General features: G+C 42.0%; 1 protein-coding gene across 1 annotated transcript in view; it reads right to left on the bottom strand.

Moving 5' to 3' along the window:
• Positions 1-766: 766 nt before the first annotated feature.
• SLC30A8 (solute carrier family 30 member 8) overlaps positions 767-25,786 on the bottom strand; it is a 46,478-nt gene continuing 21,458 nt past the window's right edge. Inside the window, exons 3-8 of the mRNA XM_008255843.5 lie at positions 20,110-20,256; positions 16,228-16,381; positions 11,173-11,323; positions 8,951-9,056; positions 2,953-3,087; positions 767-1,677 (exon numbers count right to left, since the gene is read on the bottom strand). Coding sequence (XP_008254065.3) covers positions 1,532-1,677; positions 2,953-3,087; positions 8,951-9,056; positions 11,173-11,323; positions 16,228-16,381; positions 20,110-20,256 — 839 coding nt within the window. The 3' untranslated portion in view covers positions 767-1,531. The remainder of the gene's footprint in view (positions 1,678-2,952; positions 3,088-8,950; positions 9,057-11,172; positions 11,324-16,227; positions 16,382-20,109; positions 20,257-25,786) is intronic.

Below are 25,786 nucleotides of genomic sequence, written 5' to 3'. Positions count from 1 at the left end.
CACTCCCTAAATGCCTGTGATGACTGACTAGAGTTACGCCAGGCCAAAGTCAGGAGACTGGAACTCCATCAAGGTTTCCCATGTGGATAGCAGGGACACAAGCACTTGAGCCATCTTCCTCTGCTTTTCTAGGAGCATTCAGAGGGAGTTGGATTGTATTTTAAGCCACTGGTGCCCATATGGGATGCCAACATTGTAGGCTACAGATTAACCCACTATGCCACAACTCCAGCCCCTCTTGGTGTTTCTTCTAAAATATGCTTTCTCCTACAATTCACTTGGCTAGCATCTACTCTGTTCAGATCTCAATTCATAGACATTCTATGGACCTTCTATCTAAATCAGCCTCTCTTCCTTCCTATCACTTGCCACTACTCATAGTATGCACTTCAGCATGTTTTTCATCAAAATAGGAAGAACTCCATGATGGTAAAAGTCATGTTGGCTTGGTTCACCCATGCTCAGCCACAGCTGGCATCAAAAATAGTTTTTTTGAATGACTGAATAAATAACATTGGTTAGATTAGTCAAACTCTGAGTATTATGCTCTTGTCTAGACAATAATGGCATTAGTTCCAACTTCCCAAATGGTCATTAAAATGAAATGAGGCAACACCGCTAAATAGCCCAGTACAGTTATTGGACAATAGTTAGTGCTCCATAAATATTATTCAAAATCTGAGTTCATATCTGTATTCTTTCACTAAATGATTTTCTATGTGACCTGAGATAGATTTTAGTACTCTGCTTCCTTATTTTCTTTTATTAGGTTTACCAAATGAAAACACTCAAAAAGCAGCAATTTCATATATCTTGTCCACAACGTTTTTCCAGAGAAGTAAAATTCAACAATTTCAAACATTACAACATAATTTACATGCAAGGCTGAGAAATAATTTCTTCCCCCCATTTTGTGAATAGCGATGTTGATAGGAATCCAAGAGATGTTGCCCCAGGTCACACAATACAAGTAGTGAGAGAGTCAAGTTCTATGGGGAGTTAGACCCCGAGTTCTTTTTTTCCTAACTTGGCTGCTGTTCCAGTTTTTGCTTCACATGTTTCAGAGGAATTTTGTGACTATGCGAGGATCTCATGGATACATGGAATTAAAAAATACTGCACATTTTCCGTAAACTTTCTGTGGCCCCTTTCTTTTTGTCCTGACACTGATTCCTGATAAGACTTTTCTGAGTTCAACTTTAACCACACCTTCCCAGGATTCATTATTCATGGCACATGAACCATTTATTGCCTGTGGTTACAAACAGCTGCTCTTTCAGCCCCAGTTAACAAATAATCTATTCGCACATTCCTCTAATTAAACACAGCCACTGATGAGTATATAATCCAATTGATTGATGGATCTGAATGCATATTCAAAGTGGATGGAGCTAAATAAAGAGTAAAGGGTACACTGCACAGTGTCATATTTCTCAAATTTCTTCCTTTGAATTCTTATTTCGTATGTTACAGAAACTGCAAAGCAGCAAGTACAAAGCCTGTCTAATGAGGGAAGCTGACAGTGACTGAGCTAGTCCTGGGGGGCTTCACAGAAAATGCAGTCAGGGTCCTGGTCGGCTGGAGATTCCATCTGAATGGTGAGGGAGTGCACAGCAAAGCTTTTGCTGAGGGCTTTAGCAATCTCTCTCCGAACAACCTGGCCGTCCCAGCTGGCTGCTGTTGATAAAGAACCACAGTAAGATTAGCACTGATTGCACACACACAGGAATGACTGAGCTTCCAGCTTCAAGTGCTCTGCCTCCGACATGGAGGGGTGGGGCCCAGGCACAGCACTCGCCACATTGACTGTGACCAACATCTATGTTCTCACACGCAAGGCACGGCAAATTCTCGTGCAGCAAAGGAGCCCATCATCACCGGGATTCTCCTGCCCACAGTTACCTCTAGAGTCTGGCACTCCAAGGAGATGAATATGGAAGGGAAGAAAATCCCTGGAAAGGGCCAAGAGAGACCTATTGTTTCTTACAGTGCTGTTCACCAGTGCCCGGGGGTCTCTGGGTGGCCGTCTTTTATTCAATTAGAATTTATATCCAGGCCAGTCGCCGGCACCAGAGCATTTAGAGCTCGCTACAGACCTTTCCTAGAGCAGCAGCCTCACAGCCGTTCTTTTCTTCCCGCCACCAGTGGTAACAGGAAGCTGTCAAGTCCCCTCCATAGTAACCTCATTGTTTATGTTCTTCCATTTGTTGTGAAATATTTGTGCCATGAACGCTATGAATTCACTGAAGCCAAATTGGAGCCCTTGGAGAAGATGAGGATGTCTGAGAAAGTGCAGTCCTGAAACGACTGTTGCTGGTGTCCCTATCCCCTGCCTCTACAAACTGCCTCGAGTCATTTTAGCAGCCTAACCTATCCTAGACCTCAGCACTTTCCTGAGGCAGGGAAAGACTGCCCACTTCCTGTGTTCCCAGCCCCAGGACTTGTCATGAACAAATCACCTTCTACTTGGAAAAGTAGTTTTCAGTATAAAACCAATATCCAAAGCCTTGTCGCACATGGCTACAGAATTTCTAACCACCCTCTAAGGAACCCAGCTTGCTCAAACTTTGATCATGGGGCCTGTCAGGCAAAGCATGTATACACAGGAGATACTCAGTTACAATTTATTGCTGAGTTTCTTTCCACTGTTTGATAGGTCATCAAGCTGAACAGAGAAAGGCGAATTTGCAGAGTCCAAGGTGTTGACCATGGGGAGGCATTGTAGTCCTTTGTTCTGAATCTTCTCCGCCTTCTGCAGTCAGCCACAAAGTTGTCATTGGTACTGTTATGACAACATCAAGTGGGTTGTTTTTTTAAAGCCACTTGGCAGCATAAAACATTTTACAGTTGTTTGTCAGGCAATAGACACTGAGGGCAGCTCTACAAAAAGGAAGTTGCTGACTTTACAGGACAATTATATTTTGTCCAGGATAACTTACAAAACTCACTGACCTGTAGCAACGTGAGCCGAGAGAATCACTTGGTTCATTGTTAGAGACCAGATGTGCAGGCTGTGCACAGACACAACCCCATCAACGGCCATGATGAGCTCTTTTACACCATTGTAATTCAGGCCCTTCGGTACACCTGACACAAAGAAAGAGTGGGAGGCTATTGTTATTCAACTAAATACAGCTCTTTGAAATGGCTAGAGAGGCTGCAAAGACCTAAGATAGCCACTTGCCCTCTGCTGGTTTCTTCCTTCAAATGTTTACAAACCAGAATCGCCCATTTCAAAGGATTTACCATCAATCAAATTTCATAGAATGTTTGCAGAATTTAATATGCAATAGCCAACAAGTAATCAGCTTCAGCTTTCAGGGTGTATTAAATTTTCCCTAATTCTCTTTGCATACACTCTAGAAAGCAAAATGAAATAACATGAGGTTTGATATCAAATAATCCTGAATTAGTATTCCAACTACAACTATACTAAATTTAGTCATATAGCGGAAGGTCATTGATCCTAGATGCATTTGTAGTAAAACACGTATGATAAGAATGATGTAGATCAGAGCTCTTTGTGGAGCAAATTGGAGAATATCTGCTCTTTATGAATTGCAGAGTTTTACAAATGTTGGTTATCCAACAGGTCACTTAATGAACTGTGTTAATAGAGGATCCTAACATTGTAATACCATCTTATTACTCGGCTTATAAATTTCCCATTATTTTAGCTACATTAGTCAGCATTCAATGTCTGGGTCACAGAACATAATACTTTAACTGCCATTCTTGTTTCTAGAGAAACTACAGGGCCCACAGGAAGAGGGGGAAGCCTGACAGGCAATCAGCTATTTTTTTGTGCCAAAGAGAAATGGGTGTCTATAGCCAGGAGAAGAGAAGGGTAAGGGAAGTGTTGTCATTCTTCTCAAATATTGCAAAGTTTGCCATCTAGATGATGAGAGACCATTTGCTCTGGCTAGTTCCAGAAAGAGCTAATGTTTAGTTGGAAGAGTAAAACACCCATCAGTTCAAAACAAGAATTTAAAATAATTCAACCAGTGTAACAGTAGTAAAGCTATTTGTTGAAATAGTCTTTCAACAAAAGAGGACCTATAAGATGTTTCTAAGTCCAACTCCTTTTTAGCCTCTACTAAACAAACACCTGGGACATCTAGTATAATAAATACGCTTTAGCCTCATTTCAGACTTCCCAACAGATTGCAGGCTTTCAGGATTGTATTCAACAGTGAATGCACATCAGTATTACCAGAGTCACTTATAGAAGTTCTGAGGACCAGGTATACCCAAGATTAATTGGATCAGAAGCTCTGGGGATAAGACCCAGCATGGGTAATTCTAACATGCAGCCAATATTGAGAGTCATTGCTGGGCCAGCCCAAGTCAGGAGCCAGGAACTTCATCCAGGTTTCCCACATGGGTGGCAGGGGCCTGAGAACTGGCGCATATTCTACTCTGCCAGGCAGGGAGTTGGATCAGAAATGGAGCCGCTGGGACTTGAACCAGTGCTGACATGGAATGCTGGTGTCACAGGTGGCATCTTAACCCGCCATGGCAGAACACCAGCCCCATAAGCATTTTATGTATAGAAAGTGTCTCATTAGCAGACCTAAGAGCTTTACTAGATATCAAAGTTACAGTTCCTATTTAACTGAAAGAAGAAAATTGGGGCTAGAGAGGAGTTAAATACTGCTAAGGTGGAAAAGACAAGCGTCAGAGTATTGTAAAGTATTATGTAAATGATAGTCCAGGTATAGTGGTCAAAAATTTGGCTATCGGAGCCAGCATTTAACCTGTGGTTTATATACCTGTGACCTACATCACAGTGTCCAGGCTCAATTACTCATTCCAGTTCATGTCTCCAGCTTCCTGCCAATGAAGGCCCTGGGAGGCAGTGATGATGGTTCAAGTAATTGGGTTCCTGCCATTCCTGTAGGAGATTTGGATTGTGTTCCCAGCTCTCAGCTTCTTGGCCCAGCCTCAACCATGTTGACATTTGAGGAGTGAACCAGTAGATGGGAGAATGTTCATTCTCGTGTGTACTCTATCTGGTTATCAACTTTTTAAAGTTATCTGTCTAATGTGTGTCATCTCGGGGGTATTTCAGCTGACCCGTTGAGTGCCTACTATTACTCACCCAGGACCCTTGCCTCTCATCTCATTCATCTCTTTACCCACATGCAGAACACAAGCCCATCTTAACTAAACTCCTGCAGGAAATAACATAACCAAGAGGCATGCCTCCACAGATTTCAACACTGTATCACATCCAGTAATCTCTTTTGCTGAGAAGTGTGCAAGAATAGTAAAGCATCCAGTAAAATAGGCACACCGGGTTCTAGTTCCGGTCGGGGCACCGGATTCTGTCCTGGTTGCCCCTCTTCCAGGCCAGCTCTCTGCTGTGGCCAGGGAGTCCAGTGGAGGATGGCCCAAGTGCTTGGGCCCTGCACTCGCATGGGAGACCAGGAGAGGCACCTGGCTCCTGGCTTTGGATCATCGCGGTGCGCCGGCTGCAGCGTGCCGGCCGCGGTGGCCATTGGAGGGTGAACCAACGGCAAAAGAAAGACCTTTCTGTCTCTAACTGTCCACTCTGCCTGTCAAAAAAAAAATATATATATGAGAGTGGTAATTATATCATCTTTTGTAATGTCCACTGAATGTGAATACATCCATATGGTGGAGTAATTGCAACTAAGAAAATGAGGAATATCTATGGATATGCTAATGCAAAAGATCGTCAACGGAAAAAGTTCAAGATACAGAATAATATCTCGTTTTTTTTTTTAATAAAAGGACACATACCAACACACAAACATTGGCACATATATCATTGTGGCTATTTGGGAATTGTATTGCTCTGCCTTTGGATAGATAAATCTTAAAAAAAACCTCTCCCTGTGGCAGGTATTTGGCACAGCAGTTCAAATGCCACTTGTGCTAAGTCCCTGGGTTTGAGTCCTGGCTCAGCTTCTAATTCTAGCTTCTGGCTAACATGCACCTGGGAAGGCAGCAGGTGATGATTCAGATACTTGGATCCTTGCTACCTACGCAGGGAGAACTAGATTGAGTTCCCAGTTCCTGACTTCTGGTTGGCCTGGCGCTGGCTGTTGGGGCTGTGAGGAGTGAACCAGCAGATCTTTCTCAGTCTGTTTCTCTTTGCCTTTCAAACAATAAGAAGAAAAATATTTTTGGAAATATATTAACAAGTTATTCTGAAAAATAGTATGGAGAATTCAAAGATAAAAGTATATAGAAACTTATTTTATACTTCTCTGCATTTAAAAATTCTAAGTACAAGTATTTCTTAATAACCTCATTTAAAAAGCTAATTTGAAAATTAAGTGTCTCCCAGAAAGGAGTTACCTGTCTGTTTCAATAATTAGCTGAGATAGTTCAGTTTCTGCACTTTTCCTTAAATAAATTAAAGATAATCACCAGGGAAGAGCTGTATTAAGTCAGAAGAAGTGGAATAGAGACATTTCACACTGTATACCAGTGTCTTTTATCTGCCTTTGAGTCAACAATTTCCATATTAGCAGTAACAGCTGCAGCCCCAGCACTCGGCCCTCAGGACAGAAAACAGATGCATGTGACTTGACAAACCAGATTCTCACATTCAGAGCCCAGTAGTTGCTGGTTAGTGATATCTGACTCTTGTCCATTTCACTATCATCTGCAACAATTAGGGCACTGGCCAGTAGCGAAAGCCTTGAAGGTACCAGGAGTGAAGCTGATGAACTGTGAGCTGTCACCGAGGGTGACCAGGGTGACTGACTGCACTCGGAGAATGCCCACCTTCTGTCAAAGTGCTTAAAGCCAAAAGAAACATCGAAGCAATATCTGGAGATTCTCAATTATCCCTATGCTCACTATGCAAACCCCTAGTGTATCATGTAGGAATCCCTTAATTGGTGTGAATAGTGGTGTAAATGGACCATAGAACAATAAATCACAGAGGAAATATAATCCAGTGCTTTATGTCTACATACTTTAACACAGGCTGAGCATTCCTAATCCTAAATTCTAAAATCTCAAACTAAAGTGTCAACATGAGTGTTGCAGTGGGAAATTCCACATCTCACATCGAGTGACAGGTTACAGCCCAAATACAGATAGGTATAAAATTACCTTCAGGCTATGTGTATGAGGTGACAATGAAACATAAATATATTTTGTGTTTAGACTTGTATCCCATCCCCAACTTACTTTATGTATACACAAATATTCCAAAATTCAAAAACTTCTGAAGTTCAAAACACTTGTAGAGGGAGAGGTTATCTAAGATAACCTGGATACCAAGAAAATTGTATAGCAAGTCAGTAGTTCTCCAACTTGAAGTACCATTTTCCTGGCAATGACAACAATGGATTTGTTCCAGTTAAGACTATCTTATCCCTCTGAGGCCATCAGTATCCCAGCCTCACCAGGGCTATGGCCACAGCCTGTGGTCAAGAATCTGGACTTTGGGGCAGGTGTGGTGGCTTAGCGGGTAAACGTGCCACCTGCAATGCCAGCACCCTGTATGGACACCAGTTCATGACCCAGCTGCTTCACTTCTAATCCAGCGCCTTGTTAATGGCCTAAGAAAAGCAGCAGAACACGGCCCAAGTGTTGGGTCCCTACCACCTGAATGAAGCTCCTGGCTTCAGCCTGGCCCTGCCCTGGTCTTTGCTGCCATCTGGGGCAGGAAAGAGTGGGTGGAAGACCTCGTCTGTTTCTCATTCTCTGTAACTCTGACTTTAAATCTTTGAAAAAAATTGGGACTTGCGCGGTGTGGAGATGACTTTGCAGTACAGGGTCATTTCCATGAGCGAGTTTCATGTACACAGTATCCTAGTGAACCCAATGAGATAGAGGAGAGATCACATTTACTGAGGAGCTACTCTGTTCCAGACACTCATATCTGTCTCACTAATACTCCCAACAACACTGCGGTGTAGGTTGTGTACTCCTACTTTTGAGTTGAGAAAACAAAGTCAGGAGTGAGGAGTGAGTGTATTCTCTAAAGTCCCACAGCCCGAAACTTGCATGACTAGAATTTGAATTGAGGTTGGCCTGATACAAAATAAACAATGCGTGCTTATTTTGTCAATTCGAGTGTAGCCTGAAAAGGGCAGAAACAGCAGTTTCTCTACAAAAATGGAGAATGGGGAGAGGCCAGGTGGGCCGTGAACTTGAGGCATAAGAAAGAACATCTTGATGTTGAGTTTGTCATCTGTTCCTGAGTAATTGGAAGATTGAGGGGACCATGCAGGGGTTCCATAAACCCCAGAGGATCACCCAGGCTAGACCCCGGCTGTGGTAATGAGGTTAGTTAGCCTGGGATCCTCCCCCATCTGGGTTAATGGAGAGCCAGCCGATACCACTTGCTCGGCAAAGTCTGTCCACCAGTCCTTACCCCGGCCAGGTTCAAATCCCCAACAGAGGTTCCACACTTCAACACTCGCCAGCACTCTGTTTCTGTGTCTCATTTGAATAATCTCCCCTCACTGACACATTAGCCCCATGAGGACAGAGCTAGTCCCTATTTTGCTCAACTCTGACTCTGGCTTCCAGAACGCTACCCAGCCCAGAGATGGAGCTCAATAAACACATGTAGAAAGAGTAAACAGAGTCACCCTAGTGTTCTTGCGCCATGAGACCCAACGGAAGTAAAATATTCAGTTATGCTGTCTGCAGGGTAGATTTGTGTAGTCCTCCCAGATATATTTTGAATCAATTAATATTACAATCTATCCTCCCATGTCTATGTTTGTACTTAATGTTTATATGCTCTGGGGTATTGAACAGTTGCTAGGGGTAGAAACAGAAGCTAGTTCCTTTTTATTTATTCCCAAATGAATAAAATCAAATAATTTCACAAAAGTTCTGCATGAGTTAAAATTTTTCCTTTAACACAAACTAACTGCATGTCTTGCAGTCACCCCTTCTTGTGACCACATGGGAAAGAAAATATTGATCCCGGAGATAATAACATCTCTCCTACCTTCCATGAGTAAGATGGAGAAGTCCTTAAGGATCGTGATGGTGCTAGCCAAAACCAGGATGGAAAAGATAAATGTGCAGATTGGGTCAGCTATTTTGTAGTCTGGCTGGAAAATACAGGGACTTTGGTTAAATGAGTTCATATTGCCCATCCAGAAAGTCTGCTTTAAAAAAAATACAAACAAACAAAACCCTTCCTTTCCTTCTCTATTACCCATCCACCCTGCTGCCATCTGACTCGGAGGCAAGATTTTCTTCTGAAGACTCACTCCTTTTCACCTTTAAATTACCAGCAACTGGAGAAAGGAAGAAGGGATGCTACAGGATACATTGTCCTCCTAATTTCACAACACAGGGGGAAATCTAACTCTTAAGTGTGCCCTCAAGGGGCTTGACTTGACTTCTCTGAAATGAATAAATAAATGGTATGTGATGAAAACTTGCACAAATAGGCCCATTGTGTCCCAAGACTTTTGGACATAATTGAGGAGAAGCGGTGTACAAGGTTACATGCGGCCAATAATCAGCTGGACCATGGTCTTGACTGCCTGGGGTTAGATCATTTCTTTCCCTCTCAAGTGTGGCACATACTCAGTATCTTTGATCTATCCACAATGTCATTCTTGCTCTTTCCCAACCTCAGCTCCTGTCCTCACCTGGTATTCTGCCTGTGAAGTTCTATGCTCAATTATCTAAGAATCTCAGCATCGACTTCACCTTTGTAGGGGGACTCTCCAATTTCATTACTCCTCATGATTTTTAACTGTTTACCTAAGACTTAAAGCAGTCGGTAACCATTTTCCTCACCTGAACTCGGAGGTCTTTTACTTATATATTTTGATTTTCTAAAAAAAAAAAAGTGGGGAGCAAGGCCAGTGCTATGGCATAGCGGGTAGGGCCACTGCCTGCAGTGCCAGAATCTCATATGGGTGCTGGTTCAAGTCCCAGTTTCTCTTCCTATCCAGCTCTCTGCTTTGGCCTGGAAAAGCCATAGAAGATGGCCCAAGTCCTCGGGCCCCTGTATCCATGTGAGACCTGGAAGAAGCTCCTGGCTTGGGATCTAGGAAGCTCTGGCTGTTGTGGCATTTGGGGAGTGAACCAGCGGATAAAAGACTTCTCTCTCTGCCTCTGCCTCTCTGTAACTCTGACTTTCAAATAAAGTAAAATCTTTAAAAAAACAAAACGGCGGGAGCCCCTGGAAATTGGACAGTTAAGATGCAAAGGCAGCCTAATGCCCCTTCCTTTCATTATCCCTCACCACCACCCTAACCCAACACTGTTATTTCTTGGTATTACCAGATGGAGAGCCATGGTGAATCTTTGTTTGGGGTCAGGAGCCCATTTGGGACCCAGCTGCACTTCGCATTACACCCTGGCTTTTTGAGGGAGAAGTCAGCTTTCCTGCATTGTGAGCAATGTCAGAGGGACAGTGAATCAAGGTCTCTACCCTATCCTAGATGATCAACCAGTGCAAGGCCCCAGCAAGATAAATTAGACTCCCCTTCCCAGGTATTTGAATATTCAGCAAGTACAAGAACAGGGAAAATTATTTTAACATAGCACCTGGGACAGAAATTGGATAGTTTCTGACACCTAGATAACTTGTCTCTATTTCTTCTTTGATTTCTGTCTTTTGGGAGAACATCCCATATCATTTAAATTGGTTCCAGACTCTTGTGTAGACAAGGTCAAGTCCAGCACTACCTGTGAACAATGCTACCTGTTCAGTGATGGACAGGATAAATCAAGGAAGAACTATCAGTCCTTTGCTTTTAAATTTATTTATCTCAAGCTTTTGAAGAACGCGCACTCATCATTTGCTAGCCTTTCTGAAGTACTTACTGACAGATTACTTGGTCAGAAAAAGATATTTAAAGAGAAAGCGTCGGTGAGCTTTTGGATATTGGAGATCTGGGGTACATTCTATCTAATAAGTCTACTTTTTTGCTTGTGTGAGTCAGATCTTTTCTGTTCCTAACAATCCAAGAACACTAAGACCTTCAGCTCCATTGCTGTCCATCTTAATACCATGACAAAATTTGAATTTCTTCCTTGAAAGACTGGCAGCCCAATTCTTAGGAAACTAGCAAAGTCTAAAGTTTTAGGCTTTGGGTGTTTATTTGCTTTGATCTTGTAAAGTGGTTTGTATAGGCAAACATAATTTGTTAATACAGGTAAGCTTCTGAACTTACGAAGATAATGGGTAATCTTAAACATGCTCACCTTAAAGTAGATAACAAGTGCACTGATTAGCACACTGATGCTCTGAAATAGGTCTCCAAGGGCATGCACAAAAGCTGCTCTGACGCTGGCATTGGTTTGCATTTCCTTGTGATTGTGGCCAAGGCGCCTCTGGTGCAAAACCATAGTTAAACTGAAAGAGAACAATGTTCTTGGGACATGAGGTTAACCTTTAAAAACCTATCCAGCATGACAGAGTGGCAGGAGCAAGCATTATCCAAAACAATGAAGAGTTGAGCTGTGTTTCCTTTAAAAATGTACTGTTTTGGACATGAGCACGAGTATAAAATAGAATTTTAAAATTGTCACGACAGACTACAAAGATTTACCCCAGGTTTCTTCTTCATCCACCTAATGCTACTGTTTCACATTAAACTGGGAAGCATCGCTTCTTAAATGAAAGTCGAGCATTTTTACAAGACAGAGTAAGTCTCCTTTATTGAGAGTCTTCAGCTAGGCCTGAAGTTGAGCTTGAGTGGAAACTTAATTATCTACTGGTTTCAAATACAAAAAGCAGCAGAAATGGCTCCAGCAAAATAAGAGGCATGGATTTCATCAAGGTTGACCTTTTTTTTTAATCCATTATTTTACTTTTAAATCTTGTTCATTTCCTTGAACCTGAGATTTGAATAGTTTCCTAATGGGCAATGACAGTATTGTGCCTATGTAAATTCTTCTGTTTATTCAGAGACAAAAATACATTAAAGTGTTATAAATAGACCAGTATACATACATATAAAACTATTGCAAAGTTTAGCATCTCCTGTTCAAGCCAAAGTGATAAGTAGTAGGTATTATAAATTAAGTGCCTGATTCTATTTATCTACAAATGTAAGGCCTATTAGACCAAAGATAATGTGAAAACATTTTCACTGACTACCAACAAGGAACATTTCGCCTACGACCCTTTCTGAACATTTTGGAGGAAAAGGTGAAGAAAAAAAAACTTCACTGTTCAATGCTATGTATCCAAATCTATTTGCAGGTAAAGTGTGTATCAAATCTCAGGCTATCATAAAGTGGAAGCAGTACTATCCACCAAATTTTATCCTTGCGTAATAGTTCTGATGATCAGTATTTGGGTAGAAATTCACCCTCAAGTAGAAGTTACCATTTAAGGTTCTTTACACAGCCCAATATGGCTGGCATTTAACAGACTCTCTTCTGTATCTGCTACATGTGCTCATCATATTCTCATTCTTATTTTTTAAAAAAAGAAAATGTACTTAGGGATTCATGCCACACACTGTTAAAAGCTCTGCTATAAATGTGGGTGAAAACAGATGTGGTCCCTCCACAATGTAGCTTTAAGTATAATGAAGACAACAGAGACTAAACACACACAGACAACGTAAGTGGAAAATTCTAATTATAAAAAGTTTGCGTAGAACTGGTACTAAGGGAGAAAAACAGAAGAGTGTGATTGCAACAGACACAGTAGCTGAGTTGAATTCAAATGATTATGCTAGAGTCAAATAGGCTAATAGTAGAGGGAATGTTTTAAGTACAGAAAATTTTGCATGCAGTAGTCACAAGGCTCTGACTATAACATTCATGGCAGAATCCATTTATAGCTTCTATTGGAACTTTCCTGATTTTGGTCCCCAAGGAATGGCTTTATTTCCAGATTACAGTTCTTACATGTCTATATTAAACATAGACACTAGCAGTGATTGAAATCGGTAATCCAGTTCTTGGAGAAGAAATTATAGTCATTTGGCATCTTCCTAAATATCTATTTGCACAGAGAGATTTTCAACTCCCTTGTCTGAGCATGAAAAGAACCTGTGACGTTAAGGTCGATGTTCAAAAACAGTTGAGTAAAAACAGTTTGGAAGGTATCTATTTTGAAAGTCAAACTGCATCACTAAGGTCCCAGATTGTTGCAGAACTTGACTAGATGTATTCTTTGTGTAGCATCAACACAATCTCTGTGATATGACTCTTTGGAAATTATTAATACTTTAATTTTTCCTCCTCCTTGAGGACATATTGTTCTCCTTGGGCAAAGATACTGTTATTGAGCCACAGTGGGCAGGACATGCAATCTGAAGTATTTGTTTCCTGGAGTTGATAGATTTGCATTGATTGGCCCACACTTTTTCTTCCAGTGCCAATGTGAAACACATTTTCAAGTTAACTGGTTGAAGATAGGGATCTAGTCGGTGACAGAAGTTCAAACACCATTCTTCCAATAGATTAGCTCAGAGATTGTGAGCAATGATTCACAAACTGAGAGGTGGGGAACTGAAGCATCAAAAGGAAAGACTATTATAATGACCTGAGATCGTCTTTTCAAAGTGTTTATGCTCAGCTTTTACTCCAAATCCAGAGCTTCCCTAATGTCCTCTCTTACCACTGTTTAAAACACCACACTCCAATCATCTTTATTTTCATGTAAAAATCTACCTACTAGTATGGATCAAGTTACATTGCAAAATATGTACATAGAGACCAGATATGCTAAGACATCATCTGCATCCCATATGAGCACTGTTTCAAGTGCTAGCTGCTCCACTTCTAATCCAGCTCCCTGCTAATATGCCTAGGAGAAGAGCAAAAGATGGCCCAAGTTCAGATGGAGTTCTAGGCTCCTGGCTTCAGACAGTCCCTGCCCCGACTATTGCAGACATTTGGGGAATGAACCAGCAAATAGAAGAGCGTACTCGCTCGCTTGCTTGCTCACTCTCCCCCTTTTGAATAAATAAATTCTTTTTAAAAAATTATACAGCCGGCACCGCTGCTCACTAGGCTAATCCTTCACCTAGCGGCGCCGGCACACTGGGTTCTAGTCCCGGACAGGGCACCAGATTCTGTCCCGGTTGCCCCTCTTCCAGGCCAGCTCTCTGCTGTGGCCAGGGAGTGCAGTGGAGGATGGCCCAAGTGCTTGGGCCCTGCACCCCATGGGAGACCAGGAGAAGTACCTGGCTCCTGCCATTGGATCAGCGCGGTGCGCCGGCCGCAGTGCGCCAGCCGCGGCGGCCATTGGAGGGTGAACCAACAGCAAAAGGAAGACCTTTCTGCCTGTCTCTCTCTCACTGTCCACTCTGCCTGTCAAAAAAGTAAAAAATTATACAGAATATAAATAGATGACACAGACTGGTCCCTCATCTGAAATGCTGGGACCAGAAGCATTTCAGGTTTGAGCGTTTTTCAGATTTTGGAATATTTGCAAATTATGATGCTGGTGCTCAAAAATTTTGGAGTTTGAGATGCTTGGGATTTTCCAAATAGGGATGTTCAATCCACATGCGAGATGGTCGCTCTAACAGATTCTCAAAGCCTTAGTGGCTTAAAAGAACACATATTTATTATCTTAGTTCTATAGGTCAGAATTTTAAAGTGGGTTTACAGGACTAAGTTCTTCCTGATAATTCTAGGGAGATTAATTTTCTTGCCTTTTCCAGCTTTGAGAAAACATTTATACTCCTTGGTTCCAGGCCCCATCTTCCATCTTTAGTGTCTGCAGTACAGGACCTTTTCTGACGCCCTGCCTTCCTCTTTTCTGGATCCTTTCCATTACATGAAACCACTTCAATAGTCGAGGAAAATCTCCCCATCTTAACATCACATCCTTTTACCATGTAAGTTAGCATATTTAAACACTCCAGGAATAAGAATGAGGGAATTTTTATAGGACAATAATTCTGACTGCCAACAATAATAGGCAGTTGAGTGGATGGATGGATAGATAGAAAGTTAGTTTGCCTGGAATCAATATCAGATGAGAAAGAGAAAGTTAACCCAAAAGTATCAAAGTCCTGACTAAAAAACTGTCATGAGTAGTTAAATTTTGGAAAGAGCAGAGCTAATATGGCAAATGACACGCAATCTCCTATAAAAACAACTTGAAAATCGTTGGAAAAGAGAACTGGACCATCAGGTGGCAACTGAAGGGGAATTCAGCTAACATAGCTTAAGGGAGAATATTCATGCAATCACAATTATTCAAACAGAAAATAGACCCTTTAAGGAAATTCCCTACTACTAGTTCTGCTAAAATATACAAAGGTTAGAGAAAACATAAAAATTTAAGTCAATGGATATACTAATTTTCCTGATACGGTCATTACCCAATGTTTACATGAATCAAAACATCACACTGAATCTCAAATATACAAATACTATGTGTTATTCAAATATGAATAAAATATCAAATTGACCACTTTATGGGAATGCTGCAAAAAATAACCCTGAATTAGAAGGCAGACTGAAGTGAACTTTAAGATTCTTTCTAAATCAGCTCTCCAGGAGCTTATCATAATCTGCCCACCCAACAGAAACTGAGCAGGTATAAGTCACAACTCAACTTGCAGAAGAAAGCAGAATGGCTAGGAGTTCAATTCTGTTTCTGCGGACCTGGATTCAAATTCTGATTCTACACTACCTGATTGACCAAGTATTTAACCTTTGGAAGCTTCAGTTCTCTTGTCTGTAAATTAGGGGCATTGCAAGCATTAAATTGGATCTTGTATAGCAAAAGATTCTAGTCCAGTTTCTAGTATACTTGGAATCTTTCAAAAATGGTATCTAATAAAATCTTTTAAAAAAATAGATTCTATTAATTTGAAAGTCAGAGTTACACAGGAGAGGCAGAGAGAGGGAGACAGAGAGAGGTCTTCCATCTGATGATTCACTCTCAATTGGCTGCAATGGCCAGAGCTGCGCCGATCCAAAGCCAGGAGCTTCCTCTGGGTCTCCCACGTGGGTGCAGGGGCCCAAGGTCTTGGGCCATCCTCCACTGCTTTCCCCAGGTCAGAGCAGAGAGCTGGATCAGAAGTGGAGCAGCCAGGTCTCAAACTGGAGCCCATATGGGATGGTAGCACTTCAGGCCAGGACATTAACCTGATGAGTCACAGGGCCAGCCCCTAGAATCTAATATTAAAACACCCTTTAACTTAAACCAGAGTGATCAGCTTTTATTTTAAGTTGCAGAGACATTTATACATTATCAAATCTCTACCATGTAAAGAAAGGTGTCTTCATCCAGACAGGGTTAAGGATAAGCCTCACGGACACTGTGTGGGGGCGACTTACATAATATTGGCCACCACTGCACAGCCAGAAACGATGATCATCACAGTCCCCTGGATCTGGTAATCGGGGTGCAGCAGGCGTTCACACGCCAGGTACACCAGCACGCCAGTCACCAGCCAGATGCACAGGATGGACAGCAGGGCACCAAGGATCTCTAGGGATTCAAACAAAGACACACAGCACACAGTAACTGACAGGTTGCCTACTCCTCCCACAAGAGTCATAAGATCTGTGCCTTACTCCCCTAAAAGAAAAGACTTCAAGCAAGTTCACTCAGTGAATCATGAAGCAAAGGTGTGGCTGGATATAAAAACTGAGATACTTTAATGCTGCATTCATAAAATGCCAGCATCTGCACTCATTATGATCCATATTAAGTAATTCCAGCAAATTTTCAGAAATATTAATTGCTGCCTGCCCTCACTGTTTTCTGTGGGGATTTTAATTTAAATAGGTGCTAAAATGATTGAAACTTATTAGGAAATGAAATAATGAGATGCAACAAGGAAAACGTGCTCAGAAACTCTTCATTTTGCCATAAACTGTTCATGACTTGCCAGTACCAGCACCTTTGGAATGAAACAGTGGAAAGGGCAGGCTTCAGAGGGCACTTGATGAAAATGATTTTCATTTGCCAGCCCAGCATATTATAAACATGGTCATGACCTCAGAAGCTTATCAATGCTGCATTGTAAGCGCAAGAGTAAGGAAGAGTGGAGACATTTACATTAAGCACTATCTTATCTTTAAATATTAATGTGCCCACTATGGGTAGTACAGCTTGCTCACTTGGAAGTTCTTTAGCATCCATCCTAATCTTTCATGCAACCTTGCAAGTAGGTTCTATGGACCCACCAGAGTCTAGAAGCATGCAGTGAGTAAGCTGTCAGGCACAGCCTGTAATTTTTGTCCTCCCCTGCTTTAAACATCTCAGATATCAATTCCTTTTAAAGCAGAGAAATGTATTGCTAACTACTGTGGTAACTACTATTTCCCAATGTTTGGTTATTTGCATATACATTCCTGATGTCTGTTATAACTTCCTCCCAACTTTTTTTTCATTGACCACTTAGTGTTTCCTTCAAATAAATTTGTGTCTTACACTTAAGCTTCTAGCTAAACAAATTATCCATGAGATTACATATTAAATCTGTATATATTTTCTAATACTTATGCGTGTGTATAATTATTGTCTATGTGCCTCTTAACATCATCTGAGTAACCATCTGTGGAACATTTCTCACACCATGCCAAATGCTGCTGCAAATGTTTGGGACATGAGTTCAAGTGTGACGGAGCATGAAAGATCTGCCGTGACCAGTGAGATGTCTTGAGACAAGTAACAATCTATTGGAGCCTAGGTTTCCTTACCTATACAGTAGCTATAACAAGGACATATTTAAATAGGTGCTAAAATGATTGAAATGTATTAGGACATTGGCATGTGTTATGGATTAAATTGTGTCTCCCCCAAATTCATGCTCAAGTACTAAGTATCAGTGCCTCAGATTGTGATTTTATTTGGAATAGGTCATTATAGCTGTAATTAAGGTGAGACACTGGAGTAGGACAATCCATAATATAATACGGCTGGTATATTTATTTAAAGGGCAATCTAGAGAATAGGCATGCTCACAAGGGGCATGCCATGTGGAGATTAAAGCAGATCTGTAAGCCAATGGCAAACAAAGGTTTCTGGCAAACAATCAGAAGTGAGGAGGAAGGCAGCAAACAGATTTTCCACTCTCGGACCTCAGAAGGAAGTGACCTTGCTGCTACTTTGATCACTCCTATTTTCCAGAACGGTGAGATAATATACTTCTGCTGTTTCAGCCTCCCAGGTTGAAGTACTTTGCTGAGGCAGGTCTAGGAAACTAATACAACAAAAAGAAAATACTCAATAAATTTGTTATTAGACTATTTAAAACATCCCTCTCACAAGAATTTAAGGGGGTCAGCCCAAGAATTTCTAGTTAGCCAGAAACAGAGATTGGACTTACAGGTGGCAAGTAGTGGGCATCCTACCTACAAGACTCCAAATCAGGATATATGAGTATATTCAACACTTAAACCTGTGGTTAGAGATATGGTGAGATGAGACCAGAATGACGAGTATAAAGCTCAGACACCAAGAGTAAGATCTAAATCTAGAATAACACAGAATCAGGAATCCAAAAGTAGTTTAGTTAGCAAAAGAAACATGAGGAACCACTGAAAAGTGCTGCCATGATTTCTGGGAAAATACTGAGGCTATCAAGGCCATCAGGTTGGCTGGACAAATCTGTGATGCACTGGGTTATTTTCTGTCTAGAGGTGCTGTTTAATATGGTAGCAACCTATTTAAATGAAATTAAAAATCTGGTTCTTCAGTAGCAATAGCCACATTTAGAGTGCTCCATGGCCACATTATAGAACATTTCCCCTGTGGCACAGAGTTCTGTTACACAGACCTGGTCTTCTGGAATATCCGTGCTCAGGTACTTCCATTGCCGAAATGACAAAGGACGAGCCATGTCTAAATTTTCAATCCACCCTGCACTTACTAAACAGCCTTGACCACTGGCATCAGAAAAGGTAATGTTATACAGATAAATGATGTGTGGTCAGCCAAAGGAACCTGTTTTGCAAGCATAACTCTATTCAGGAACTTGTAAAAGCATTCTCGGATCACGTTGTCACAAGTTCTTTATTGCTGTATATTGCCTCACCTCTCTCTGAATAGTAAAGGAAAGGCAATTCAAAACACTTGTGGTAAGTTGGCCAGTGTGAAATTAGAGCATCCTATCATTCTGAACTTGAGAGCCCACAGTCCATGGGTGTCAGTCTATGAGCTGTGGTCATGACTAGAAACTCTTCCAGTGAAGGCTGGCCACGTGGGCTACATTCGTCCTGCCCTCAGATCTCCTGTACATTGACTTTCTCAGCCAGTGGGAAAACATGGAATATTCACATGATCCCACAGGAAAGGTTTCATTTAATTAGTCAGATGACTTCAAACTTCCCTTTGCAACAGTTCAAGAGTGAGGTCCTGAATGCCCCAAATACTTCTGGTTATCCAGAGACAGGTAGGAGGGCTTCCTACCTATGAGACTCCAAATCGGTATACAAGTAGAGCAGGTCTAACTGTACAGCTGTGGTTAGAGAGGTATGGTGAGACAAGAGCTGATAGAAAAAATGGAAGTGCAGAAGAAATGAAGCTACAGAACATAGAGATAGGATGAATTGGAAACAAATTTTTTAAATGAGCCAAAGTTAGGATTTCCCAGGGACTAAATACTTACTCTAACTTAAGTGACTTCCCAGACAAGGGCAAGCAATTACTCAGTGAAAAAATCGGCTCCAAGAAAAGAGAAAAAGCAAAATTTCTTTCTCTCCTCCCTCTCTGCTCTTCCTCATCCTCCATGTTTTATTGTTGCTGACTGAGCAGGCTATTAAACTGAGCCATTCCGTGAATGGCTAAATGCTGCTTGTGAACAGGAACGCCCAGACTCTACTCCTGACACCCCTGAGAAGTTCTTCATTTCTGCAACTGTCTTAGCCCTCTGTGTCTTATGTTGCAATACGGCAAAAGCTTTACCCCATCTTCTCTTCAAAGCATACAGAGTGATTTAATAAATAATGCCATGGCTCTGGCACACACTGGGACTGTGCAGCTGCTAGAGTGATACACACATTCCTACTGTCCCACTGGAGATGAGGGAGCAACATTAACCTGGTTGTATGCTGAAATAATATTGAACACACATTCCCACATATACATTTATTTTATCCTGCACATTGGAAATGTGCCTCTAAGGGGGATTTAGGCAAAGCTTGGTTTGCACTCTCCATTTTCCTATATGATTCTGTGGCATTACTTCTGTCTCCATCAGTGAACCGTACCTGCTCGATGCCATCCAAATGTCAGCCGCTTGGAGGGGGGCTTTGTTGACAACCACAAGGAGAAGAGACTGAGCAGGAAACTGGTTAGGTCAATTAAGAGATGGGCAGCATCTGTGATGATGGCAAGACTTCCAGCAATGTGCCCACCTAGGAGTTGCACAATATTACACTGAGTTAATACTCAAGAATGCAACTAGGCTCATATGTATGCTAATCAAATGTAGTGAAAAAGCCAGATTCACAAAACTTCAGAAGAGAAAGGATTATTTTAAAAAAGACTTATTTATCTTGTTTGAAAGGCAGAGTAACAGACACAGAGAATCTTCCATCCACTGGCTTACTCCCCAAATGGCCACAATAGCTAGGGCTGGGCCAGAACAAAGCCAGGAGCCAGAAGCTTCATCTGGGCTTCCCACATGGATATAGGGGCTCAAGCACTTTCGCCATTCTCTGCTGCCTTCCCAGGCACATTAGAAGGGAGCTGGATCAGAAGTGGAGCAGCCAGGGATCAATCCAGTGCCCTTATGGGATGCCTGAGTTGCAGGCAGTGGCTTAACCTGCTACATCACAGCACTGGCCTCAAGGAAAGGATCTTAGAATCAATTCACCCACCCCTTCCTCCCAACTTGACAGAAAAGAGACCCAGAAGGTTAATATAATTTGAATATAAAAATTTCAAGGGTTCAAGGTAGAGGCCATTCCTGGGGAAACAAAGGAACCAAGATTGGAAAGTGTGGGGCACACGTGGAGAGCATTCCTGATAGACTGGGGCACAAACATTCAGTAAGGCTGGAGAGATGTATATTTTTGTCCTATTCGGAGGATCTCATAATCCAATCTGAGGACCCTGGACTCTTGTGTGTAGATCAGGTGCTATAATATGGTACACCAGATGTGTTTTTATTTGACATGTAGGTTTGCCATCATATTTACCACATCCTGATGCCCTAATTTATATTATCCATCTCAGTTTGAGATCCTCATAAATAAAGGAGAAAGAGAAGGCAACTTTTCAATGAGTGTCCTGAATGCAACAACAATCCAATAAAGTATTAGAATACAACCCAAGCCATGTATGTCCTGTCCTGCTTTTTCTTCCATCTAATGTACTTCCTCTATACCCATCTAATTCTCCTTCGCAAACATGTCCACGCCACATGAAGTTAAAGGACAATTTTGTCCTTTCTTCCACGAACAGATGTAGTTGGTTGAGAGAAATAACCTTTTTTGCTCTTACATTTTCCCAGCAAAGAGCTTTTGCTGACTGATTGGTCCTCCTTGCAGCTGTTTATTGCCTTGTGTACTGCAAAGCAAAAGCCCGCCAGTCATCAGCCCCTCCATCATCAGACTCACCTTGTCTCGCCTAATGATTTAAAAAAAATTACATAGATGGCTCATAATTGCAATAATCCCCACAGACTGTTGGCTCTAGCTGTAGTTAATAACTAGTTTGTCAAAGTTTAATGGTCTGAAGCGAAGTAGTCTTCAAGCTTGTTACTGAATTGTCACTGCAAAAATCGGAATGATTCATTAGCTGAAAAGCAACATTTTGCTAACAAATCAGCTGTCCTTCCAATTATCTCCTAATGTTGCCCTATCTGCCAAAGTTGGTTCTGATACCAAAGCTGTGTTATAACGCATTTTTTTCTTGCCTGAAGAATGACCACACGCAGATAAGCAGCATGAGGCAATCTCAGCAGTAAATGATGGTGATTCTGTGTCTGGGCTGAAAATGTAGACCGAGTCAAACAAATGAAGTCTTGTAGGATTTCCTCAATAGGCTTTCCAAGTCAGGATCAACAGAGAAAGTTAAAGGGCTTGCTTTGGAAGAAGCATATTAATATGGAGGCCTGGGAACTGAGAATCATTTTTTCAATCATCAGAGCTACTTATAAGAGCCATCATAAACACTGGGAAATCACTGTCAAATCCTATAGAGTAAATTGTTTGCAAGAGGCAGTTTGTGACTGAACTTGCATTTGGCTCTGAAAGCATGGAGTATTATTGACAACTAATTCAATCATCCCATCAGTATTTGTTGAGCCCTTACTGTGCATGGTACCAGGGATAGGATATACAAAGATAAACAAACCACAGTCTCTCTTCAGTAAACACTCACTATACTGCAACATTTTAATAGATTAGGGGATCAGAGAGTCACTCTCATTGGGAGCAGTGAAGAACTTTTCACAGAAGAGAGGGATACAAATTAGCAAGAAAATATGAGGGTTTTTCAGGAAGAGATAAGAACAGACAGAAACAGATAAAAACATGAAACCTGGAAAAGCAGAGGGTATAGAGTATTGGAAAAATAATGGGAAATGAGATTGGGAAGGTGGGTTGGGAACCCTTGAATGAGATATTAAATATCAAGCCAGGAAATTTGAATGTTAACCTATGGGAAAAGGGAACCTGGCCATGATTTAGAGTCAAGGCCATGACTTGTTCAGGCTGTATTTAAGAGAGATCTTTGTCAGCAATACAGAGGATGAATTGGAGGGAGAAGCTGGAGATGGAGATGTAGCAGAAATAGCCAAAGGGAATTCTGAAACTCGTGAACTAAGACAGTAGCTGCTGTATTTCTGGAATACTTGGTATGTAGACCAGTGCATGTAACGAGAGGAGAGGCACAGAAAGCACTTAGTCCTGGAAACAGACCCTACTTAGGGCCTATGGAGTGGTGACAGTGGGGCAGCCATTAGGTGGGCCTGGGTCTCGTATTCATACATGCTTCATACTTAGATAGATGATCTTAAGTCTCTAAAATACTTCTCCTGCAGACAGACATACTGATAGGACTGAAAGAAGGAAATGTCCAGGGTGGCATCTTGGTGCAGCAGGTTAAGCGCCTCCTGTGATGCCAGCATACCATATCAGACTGACTCAAGTTCTTGCAGCTCCACTTCTGACTCAGCTCCTGGCTAATGTAACTGGGAAGGCACTGCAAAATGGCCCAAGCATCCTGACCCTTGCCATCCAAGTAGAAGACCAGAATGAAATTCTAGGCTCCTGGCTTTGGCCTGGTCCAGCCCTGCTCCCAACCCCTAACCCCTGTGCACACCAACTCTGTCACTCTGCCTTTCAAATAGAAAAAGTAAATGTTCAACTGACAACAGCCTTGTGTCCTATTACTAGGTTATACCATTATATGCTATTAATTCACATCTTTTAAAATTCCTGAATTATCTTATAAATAGCATCGCTATGTAATATGTTGTATCAAATTCATTAAGTTTTTACTTAACAAATATTTAAAATATACTACAGCTTTCATAGCCATATTTTGATATTTTTTAAATTTCTGTTACTGAGAACCATAAAAAATATAAATGATCCGAGTCAGTTGGACACAGAGGAGTGGGCCTTTAGCCCAACAGTTAAAATTCCTTTGTCCCACTTTGGGGTTCTAGGATTCAATTCCTAACTCTGGTTATGGCTCAAGCTTCATGTTGATTCAGACCCTAGAAGGCAGCAATAGTAGCTCAAGTAGTTGGATCCTTGCCATGTACATGTGAGACCTTGATTGAGTTCTGAACTCCCAACTTCAGCCAGGCCTAGCCTTGGCTGTTGCAGGCATCTGGGGAGTAAATCGTCTGGTGAGAGCTCCCTCTGTCTCTTTCAAATAAATAAACATTGGCAGATTTTGATGAAGCAGTATAGACACCACTTGGGATGCCTTTATCCTATATCAGGGTGCTTAGGTTCAAGTCCAGGTTCAGCTCCTGATTTCAGCTTCTTGCTAATGTGCAACCTGGAAAGCAGCAGGTGATGGCTTGTGGGGAGCAACTCGGACTAGACTGTTACTGGAATTAAGACTTATTCTATGCATCTGCTCTCCCACAATATGGCGCTGGGAGAGGAGGAAACAGCTTCTACACAGCTGCCTCCAGTTCAACCAATAAACAGCAGGACCTGCTCCTGATTGGAGGAGAGCGGCGTACTCGGCGTGTGGGTAGCAGAGTTGGGATTGGTGGAAGAGGACTATAAAGGAGGAGAGAGACACCATGCACCAGGAACATCTATCTGAAGGAACACCTGTACAGCCCCCGAGAGAGCCAGCCGGCGGTGTGCCGCTCCCCCGCGGAAGTGGGGAAAGTGGCAGGGGGAACTGCCCTTCCACGGAGGTGGAAGGGACGGTAGCCAACCTGGGAAGAACCAGCAGCAAACCCGGGGAGTGTCAAGCAGACGAAAGAACAACGCAGGGTCCTGTGTCGTTCCTCCACGAAGAGGGGGAGTGACAATGGCTGGATCCAAGTACTTGGATCCCTGCCACCCATGTAGGAGAACCAGACTGAGTTCCTTGTTCCTGGTTGCAGCCTGGCCCAGCCCTGGCCATTGCATGCATTTGGAGAATTGAACCAGCAGGTGGAAGTCATCTCTTGCTCTTCTACTCTCATTGCCTTTCAAATAAAAATTATTTAAAAGTAGGTACTCTTATCAATAACAGTTGGGACTATCACATCACTCAGCTATATCTTTCTCTTAGGAAGAAGTAATTTCCTCACTGAGACATTTACCATCTTCCCTAGCCTGTACCCAGCTCTGTGTTCCTGTCTAGTGATAGTGTTTCCCACATCTGTGTTTAACACTACTGACTGGTCCAGCTTCAGATACCTCTCCCTCGCCATTCTCATTTTCATTCAGTAATACCCAGACTTGGGCTTGTTTCTGAGTTCTCAGCGTCTGTATGTTTCTTTTCAGATACACATGTGTACGTCTGCAATGTAATTCCCTTATGGCCTTCCAAGAGTTAGTAGCTTTCATGAGCCATCAGTCTCAATTCAACAAGTTCAAAAGACCATTAAGAATGGACACAAGAAATTTAATGCCCTTCCTTAGTTCTTCTCCAATCTTCACTGTACCAAGTGGTCAGTTCTCTATCCTCCCTCTCCACCAGCAAGAAAGGTGAGACTCTAGAAGCCAGGCCAAATCATTTCAGCTTGGTATTTGTAAAGGAGAGTTCTTGGGGCTACTGCTGTGGTGTAGTGGGTAAAGCTGCTGCCTGCGGTGCCAACATCCCACATGGGCGCTAGTTTGAGTCCCAGTTGTTCCACTTCTGAACCAGCTCTCTGCTATGGCCCACGTCCTTGGGCCTCTGTACCCACATGAGAAACCCAGAGGAAGCATCTGGCTCCTGATTGGTGCAGCTCCAGCCATTGCTGCCATTTGGAAAGTGAACGAGTGGATGAAAGATTCTCTCTGCCTCTGCCTCTCTGTAATTTTGCCTTTCAAATTAATAAAAGAATCTTTAAATTATCACACAGAAAATAACTTTTTAAATTTTTTTCAGCCTCCCTACAAAAGTCAGACACTCCTACTGGTCCAACTTGCAAGCCTGCCTTTGAGCTTGAGGTATTAAGGCCAAGAGGACCAAAATTCCAACCAGAGCAAATTGTATGAGAAAGTTTGAACAAGAAACATCATCCAGCTATATATAGTGGCAGCTGAATTTGATTCACTTTAAGTGTACAAATGACCTGTCCTGTTCCAGACTTACCCACTGGCAATCCTTCAAAGCTACTCATCCAGGCCCTTCTATGTGGAAGACCCTTATTATCTTCCGTTTGGCCACCCTTAACTCCCATCCATTCTTCAAAGCTTTGGTCAGATCCCATATCCTGCAGGAGGATCTCCCACATTCCCAAAAGTGATCTGAGAATAACTTATTGCTCTGACA

The sequence above is a fragment of the Oryctolagus cuniculus genome, chromosome 6 (assembly GCF_051225735.1).
Source record: "Oryctolagus cuniculus isolate XC-2025 breed Fujian yellow rabbit chromosome 6, ASM5122573v1, whole genome shotgun sequence".
Lineage (NCBI taxonomy): Eukaryota > Metazoa > Chordata > Mammalia > Lagomorpha > Leporidae > Oryctolagus > Oryctolagus cuniculus.
Note: the sequence above shows the minus strand (reverse complement) of the source record. Positions and strands in the feature narration are given on the sequence as shown.